This window comes from Hyla sarda, chromosome 3, assembly GCF_029499605.1.
Source record: "Hyla sarda isolate aHylSar1 chromosome 3, aHylSar1.hap1, whole genome shotgun sequence".
Taxonomy (NCBI): domain Eukaryota; kingdom Metazoa; phylum Chordata; class Amphibia; order Anura; family Hylidae; genus Hyla; species Hyla sarda.
In genome coordinates, this window is record NC_079191.1 from 401,014,687 (window position 1) to 401,023,049 (window position 8,363).

An 8,363-nucleotide genomic window follows, 5' to 3' on the forward strand; every position below is an offset into this window, starting at 1 on the left:
TCAAATTCCAATTAAAGGCTGTTGAGTTTCAGGTCACCGCTCTCAAGTTTGAAATCTACGCTCTCAAGTTCCAGATTAAAGAACAATTGCGTATTTCCCTGGGACCTAGGAACCCGAGATCTATTTAAAGGGCCAGTATAACAAATACGAAAATGTCGGAACCTGCAGTCCCACAGTCCCCACCTGAACAGCAAGGGGACGATGTTCCAGCGGCCCAGCCAACTGGGTCTCCAACCTCAGCTAGAAGAATGTTGCCGCCCTTACCAACACCGGCAGAACAGGACCCAGCCAGTCCACCCTCAGTCTTTCCCTATGTGTTGGGAGCCCCAGTTGCTGCACCTGTCTTCTTGGGGAAGCCTGTACTTCCCACCTACAATGGTGACCCTTTTACACTAAGAGACTTTAAAGAGAAATTCTACAGCCTCTTTGCATTCTATGCACTTCCCCTCATCAACAGGTACAGCTGCTTCTGGGACAACTCCAGGGACCCGCCTTGGAAGAAATTTGCACCTGGCCAGTGGCCGAAAAGGCCACAGTGGGACAGATTTTTGAAGGACTTTCTCAAGTGTTTAAATCTCACTCCCCCTCAGAGGTACGCCTCCGACTCTATGAACGATGCCAGAAGCCAGGTGAGACCCTCCGAGCATATGCAGTGGCTTTGCAGAGCGCATTAGAGGCGGTACAGAAGTTGGACGGCATCACGCCCGATCAGGGCAATCGAGTACTGATGGACCGTTTAACCCCTTAAGGAAGCAGAAAGTAAATGTACGTCCTGGTGCGGTGGTACTTAACGCACCAGGACGTACATTTACGTCCTGTGCATAACCGCGGGCATCGGAGCGATGCCCGTGTCATGCGCGGCTGATCCCGGCTGCTGATCGCAGCCAGGGACCCGCCGGCAATGGCCGACGCCCGCGATCTCGCGGGCGTCCGCCATTAACCCCTCAGGTGCCGGGATCAATACAGATCCCGGCATCTGCGGCAGTGCACGATTTGAATGAATGATCGGATCGCCCGCAGCGCTGCTGCGGGGATCCGATCATTCAGAACGCCGCACGGAGGTCCCCTCTCCTGCCTCCGCCCGGCTCCCGGCGTCTCCTGCTCTGGTCTGAGATCGAGCAGACCAGAGCAGGAGATCGCCAATAACACTGATCTGTTCTATGTCCTATACATAGAACAGATCAGTATTAGCAATCATGGTATTGCTATGAATAGTCCCCTATGGGGACTATTCAAGTGTAAAAAAAAAATAAAAAAAATGTAAAAGTAAAAAAAAAGTGAAAAATCCTCTCCCCCAATAAAAAAGTAAAACGTCCGTTTTTTCCTATTTTACCCCCAAAAAGCGTAAAAAAAAATTTTTGTAGACATATTTGGTATCGCCGCGTGCGTAAATGTCCGAACTATTAAAATAAAATGTTAATGATCCCGTACAGTGAACGGCGTGAACGAAAAAAAAAAGTCCAAAATTGCTACTTTTTTAATACATTTTATTAAAAAAAAAATTATAAAAAATGTATTCAAAGTTTTTTATATGCAAATGTGGTATAAAAAAAAAGTACAGATCATGGCGCAAAAAATGAGCCCCCATACCGCCGCTTATACGGAAAAATAAAAAAGTTAGAGGTCATCAAAATAAAGGGATTATAAACGTACTAATTTGGTTAAAAAGTTTGTGATTTTTTTTTAAGCACAACAATAATAGAAAAGTATGTAATAATGGGTATCATTTTAATCGTATTGACCCTCAGAATAAAGGACACACATCATTTTTACCATAAATTGTACGGCGTGAAAACGAAACCTTCCAAAATTAGCAAAATTGCGTTTTTCGTTTAAATTTCCCCACAAAAATAGTGTTTTTTGGTTGCGCCATACATTTTATGATATAATGAGTTATGTCATTACAAAGGACAACTGGTTGCGCAAAAAACAAGCCCTGATACTAGTCTGTGGATGAAAATATAAAAAGAGTTATGATTTTTAGAAGGCGAGGAGGAAAAAATGAAAACGTAAAAATTAAATTGTCTGAGTCCTTAAGGCCAAAATGGGCTGAGTCCTTAAGGGGTTAATAGAGGGGGCGCTAAATAAATGGGACAAGGCCCAACTTAGGATGCTGGCTGTACAGAATTCCGACATGGCCTTCCCAGCCTTTAAGAGACTAGCGGTGAAAGTAATAGAATCGGGGCCTCAGACAGAAGAAATTAGTGTCCCTACTACAGACTCTCAGGGTCCTTCGCCCCAACCGCCTGTCCCTTCTCAATCTGCCCCACCAACATCTAATCCTAGCCCTTGGACAGCTGACTTGCAAGACATTAAACAGGACATTGAACAGTTAGCCAAGGCTTTCAAAGAAATGGCAGTACGGCCAAACCCTTCCAGATCTGCAACACCACCACCTAAGAAGGCTGACCCTTGCCCTGTCACTCCACCTAGTGTTCCTCCTGTGAGACCACCTGGAAGCCAAAGACCCGTTTGCAGTTATTGTAACAAGAATGGACACTGGAAGAGCCAATGCTGGGCTTTAAACGCGCGTCCCCTGGGGTCGAGGACCGCACCCCAGGAGTAGAGATTGAAGGTCCAGAATCAACCAGCAACAAGAAAGGACTATCTATGTATGTAGCTGCTTGTCCCTATGTACAGGCGATGATTGAAGGCGTCCCGTTACAAGCTCTGATAAATATGGGGTCTCAGGTATCCACTATCCCATAGGGGTTTTTCTATAAGTACTGGGGCCCAGAAAGGTTGTGTGACCCTCAGGAAGCGGACTTCAGGGTAATTGCAGGGAACGGGAAACCAGTACCCAGACATGGTTACTGGGAGCCCACGGTGCAAGTGGGAAAACATGTGTTAGGAAGGCAAGGGGGGATTGTCACAAATGTCAGAGATGAGGGAGCGGCCGATTTCATTTTAGGCATGAATATTATGAGGCACTGTTTTGATGATATTGTCTGTGCACTGCATGCATCTCTCCCTCACTTGTCACCCCCAGGCCGGCGAGCTGCCCAACACCACACACCATTTTAATTTTGTTGTTTTTTTTTATAATATATCGTTACCTTGGATTATAAAGAATCAGTGTTTTGCGTTTTTGAGGAATTCATTGAAAGCTTGAAAATGGTTGCATTGGGCAACCAAAATATTGCGCTTTGGATGGAATAAAACAAGTATTTTTTTCACCCTAAATCATTTGTTTGGAGTGCTGCAATTCGCTTTTCTACCTTTTTGTATTCAAGTGGCCCTGGACCAAGGCTGTTTTGGTACCCACATGGTACCCACATCTTGTCTCACTGGTTGTGCTGCTTCTCCTGGTTCTTTTTCTATCTATCTCATATCTATCTATCGCATATCTATCTACCTAATCTCTCTATAATCTCATATCTACCTATCTATCTATCTCATATCTATCTATCTCACACCTATCATCTAATATCTATCTAGCCATCCAGTCATCTATCTAATATCTATCTAGCATATCATAATTTTCCTATTTTAGGTAATTGCCCAAATAAATCTTATGTGATATTATTTTTGCAAGCCATAGGAAAAAACTGGTTGCTAATGTGTGAATAATACAAAGATAAATAATGAAGCATGCGATTATATTCCCATCCATCATTTCCTAAATAATAAGCCTTGTGTAAGTACTTTGCCTTCCGCACTATTAAACTGGTTTTATTGTTCAATTATTCATTTCTGGAGCGTTCGGTAACTTTATCCGCACCAGGTGTTGTTCAAAGTTTAAATTCTTTCCATGAAAGCCATTCAGTGACCTGTCCGTACAGAGGAAGTCAATGAAAGGAGCTCAGGTGCATCTGCAGGATCGACGGACAGCTGAACTACAAGCACAAGCACTAGGAAGAGACAAGAGGGACACAAACATCAACGGCATATGGCAGTGTTTCCCAACCAGCCAAAGGCTGTCCAGGCATGTTGAGAGTTGTAGTTTTGCAACAACTAGAGGCATGCTGGTTGGGAAACACTGGCCTATGACTAAGGCCCCTAGGACCACATTGACTTTGTTAGGGCTTCCAATATGGCATCCATCATTTGGCTGGACAAAAAAATCCTGCATGCTGCTTTTTTTCCCAGTCTTTTGGATAGAATCTGCGAAGGAGCCTTCAACGCAGGTGTGAATATAGCCTTATACTTACCTTCCCTGATCCCCTGACTGACAGGGTCCTGGTTTCAAATGAGCAGCTCTTCCTGCTTTTGTTTCATCAGGTAACCAGTGACAGCAGAGTATCACTGCTCAGGCGGCACTGAGCAGCATGGGAATGGATGAAGCGGGTGATCGGGGAGGTGAGTATGCAAAATAAAAACCTTTAACAAGCACTAATAATGTGCATTAGTGCCATCTGCTGTCTTTTATATTAATTTATACTAAAGCATCAGCTGCAGCTGTTGCTAAACTCTAACAGGGGGCACAGTGTTAGCTGGAGCACCACATCCTCTTCATTCTGTCGTTCACTAAAGGCAATGATCAGGTCTTCTTCCAAAGGATAGACCATTAGGGTGCGCTGAAGAGTTCAGCTGGAAATTCCGCAGGGATTCCTCAGTCCCATTCAGACAGCAGAATTGCTTTCCGCATTCCGTCCAAAATATAAGACCAGTCTTAAAGTCGGAATGCCATGTCGGAATCCCATTGAAATCAAAGGGGCGTGAATTTCAGCGGAACTTCAGCGGAATTCTGTGTTTAGAAAATTGCAGAAATTTTGTCGCGTGAACATACCCTTAACCCCTTAAAAAATCATAACCCTTTCAATTTTGCACCTAAAAATCCATACTATGGCTTATTTTTTGCGCCACCAATTCTACTTTGCAGTGACATCAGTCATTTTACCCAAAAATCTACGGAAAAAAAAAAATCATTGTGAGACAAAATTGGAAAAAAACGCAATTTTGTAACTTTTGGGAGCTTCTGTTTCTACGCAGTAAATTTTTCGGTAAAAAATGACACATTCTCTTTATTCTGTAGCTCCATACGATTAAAATGATACCCTACTTATATCGGTTTGATTTTGTCGTATGGTCCTTAACCCCTTAAGGACTCAGCCCATTTTGGCCTTAAGGACTCAGACAATTAAATTTTTACGTTTTCATTTTTTCCTCCTCGCCTTCTAAAAATCATAACTCTTTTATATTTTCATCCACAGACTAGTATGAGGGCTTGTTTTTTGCGCGACCAGTTGTCCTTTGTAATGACATCACTCATTATATCACAAAATGTATGGCGCAACCAAAAAACACTATTTTTGTGGGGAAATTAAAACGAAAAACGCAATTTTGCTAATTTTGGAAGGTTTTGTTTTCACGCCGTACAATTTATGGTAAAAATGACGTGTGTTCTTTATTTTGAGGGTCAATACGATTAAAATGATATCCATTATTATATACTTTTATATTATTGTTGCGCTTAAAAAAAATCACAAACTTTTTAACCAAATTAGTACGTTTATAATCCCTTTATTTTGATGACCTCTAACTTTTTTATTTTTCCGTATAAGTGGCGGTATGGGGGCTGATTTTTTGCGCCATGATCTGTACTTTTTTTTGATGCCACATTTGCATATAAAAAACTTTTAATACATTTTTTATAATTTTTTTTTTTATAAAATGTATTAAAAAAGTAGGAATTTTGGACTTTTTTTATTTTTTTCGTTCACGCCGTTCACCGTACGGGATCATTAACATTTTATTTTAATAGATCGGACATTTACGCACGCGGCGATACCAAATATGTCTATAAAAAATGTTTTTTACGCTTTTTGGGGGTAAAATAGGAAAAAATTGACGTTTTACTTTTTTATTGGGGGAGGGGATTTTTCACTTTTTTTTTTACTTTTACTTTTACATGTTTTTACACTTGAATAGTCCCCATAGGGGACTATTCATAGCAATACCATGATTGATAATACTGATCTGTTCTATGTATAGGACATAGAACAGATCAGTGTTTTCGGTCATCTCCTGCTCTGGTCTGCTCGATCACAGACCAGAGCAGGAGACGCCGGGAGCCGCACGGAGGAAGGAGAGGGGACCTCCGTGCGGCGTTATGAATGATCGGATCCCCGCAGCAGCGCTGCGGGCGATCCGATCGTTCATTTAAATTGCGAACTGCCGCAGATGCCGGGATCTGTATTGATCCCGGCACCTGAGGGGTTAATGGCGGACGCCCGCGAGATCGCGGGCGTCGGCCATTGCCGGCGGGTCCCTGGCTGCGATCAGCAGCCGGGATCAGCCGCGCATGACACGGGCATCTCTCCGATGCCCGCGGTTATGCTTAGGACGTAAATGTACGTCCTGGTGCGTTAAGTACCACCTCACCAGGACGTACATTTACGTCCTGCGTCCTTAAGGGGTTAAGGGGTTAAAGGGGTACTCCGGTGGAAAATTATTTTTTTTCATATTAACTGGCTCCAGAAAGTTAAGCAGATTTGTAAATAACTTCTAGTAAAAAATCTTAATCCTTCCAGTACTTATCAGCTGCTGTATGATACAGAGAAAGTTGAGTTGTTCTTTTCTGTCTGACCACAGTGCTCTCTGCTGACACCTCTGTCTGTGTCAGGAACTGTCCAGAGCAGGAGCAAATCCTCATAGAAAACCTCTCCTGCTCTGGACAGTTCCTGACATGAACAGAGGTGTCAGCAGAGAGCACTGTGGTCAGACTGAAAGGAACTTCCAAACTTCCTCTGGAGAATACAGCAGCTGATACATACTGGAAGGATTAAGAAAAATCTGTTTAACTTTCTGGCACAAGTTAATTTGATTTTTTTTTCCATTGGAGTACCCCTTTAATGTCTACATATCTGCTGTCCCTTTAAAGTGGCCTTGTCATCAGATAAAGTGATAAAAATTAACCCTCTTTTGGCAGTGGGTAACTGCAGCCCCTAATACTAGAGTGTGGGGGTGCTGCACTTCTGTAGACTGCACTTTGGCTGACCACGTAATGAAGGAATATAACAGCTCTTTGCACTGTCAAGGACCCCTCTATTGACACAGTCCACCATAAAAGAGTATTTGAAAATGGCAAAAATGGTAATCCCAAAGTTTTTCTTACCATTTTCTGGATCATGAGCATCAGGAATTGCTAGGTGCAGCCCGCTGTGTTTTCTCGTCAGGGGAACATCAGCTAAACTGCTTTCCTTTTCAGAATCACTAAAACAAGAAAAGTTTTACTAGTAAGTCCCATCGTTGTAAAACACACACGCAAACAGTTCATCAGAGGTAATGAATGATGGACGCACTGACCAAAGTTGTAACCAAACTTCTTTATTTAGGGAATCGTGGGGATGGACATACAAGCAGGTGCCTTCCTACGTTCATTGCTCATTCTCTGTGGAACGCACCTGCTTGTATATTCATTCCCACGATTCCCAAAATAAATAAGTTTGGATACAACTTTGGTGAGTGCCGCCATTTTTATTACTTCTGATGAATTGTTGCCATACTACTGTATTTCGGCAGAGCACCACCAGCTATAACATTGTGAAGAGTGACGTTGTACATTGAACCAAGTAGCCATAAAAATGTTAGCTAGTAAGCCTGATAGCGTGCAGTGCCAGCTTCTCTCTACTGTGTTGCACGCTTGCCAACAGCCCCCATTTTGGTGGGACAACCAATGAACCGGACTGCAAAATGGGTAGGTATGTAAAACCTTTCCCAAAAGAGGGCGTACTGGGTCGATCTCAGATAGGACTTGAAGTCTATAAGTAGTGTGATGAAATGTTAAAGAATATATACGGTATGCCCTGTTGCTATATATGATGCATTTTACATTCTCCTAAGTCCCGATTAGGCAGTTGGAAGAGCAAAGATTTAAAGGGTCATACCAAATGGTATTTTGTCATTAAAAACATTTTACATGGTTGTTCATCTATCAAAAACCAAAAAGACAAATAAGGAGTAACTTTAAAATAGTATTAAAAAATATATGTTTATATAATCACAAAAATATAAAAAACACAATAAATGAAAGGAGGAATACACACATCACAAAAAAAGACGACATATCCAGGACCTGCATATGCAGTAATAAAAATAATAATACAAAATGTCAGTATCAAAATATAATGGTACTTAGATCAATAAGGTAATACAAGTATACATAAAGACTAGTACATATTGCAGCCATAGCTGCTAACTGAGTATTACATGTCTCATTCACTGTCTCTGACTACATAGTGAATAGCTGTATAATAATGACTCCCGGACGAAGGCTAGATGTACCAAAAAGCGCATTGGGGAGACTCTATCCACGTTCCTGTAGTGCATCATTTGCACTTGCACTTTGTTTGGTCAGTATGGTGTGAAGTTATTATACTTCTATTCACTATGTAATCAGAGACAGCGAATGAGACATGTAA

At 42.0% G+C, this 8,363-nt stretch overlaps 1 protein-coding gene across 6 annotated transcripts in view; it reads right to left on the minus strand.

Moving 5' to 3' along the window:
• TTC7A (tetratricopeptide repeat domain 7A) overlaps positions 1-8,363 on the minus strand; it is a 532,144-nt gene that overhangs the window by 102,530 nt on the left and 421,251 nt on the right. For all 6 annotated transcript variants that reach the window (XM_056568084.1, XM_056568088.1, XM_056568085.1 and 3 more), the window contains one exon: positions 7,058-7,155. In XM_056568084.1, the coding sequence (XP_056424059.1) occupies positions 7,058-7,155 (98 nt within the window). The remainder of the gene's footprint in view (positions 1-7,057; positions 7,156-8,363) is intronic.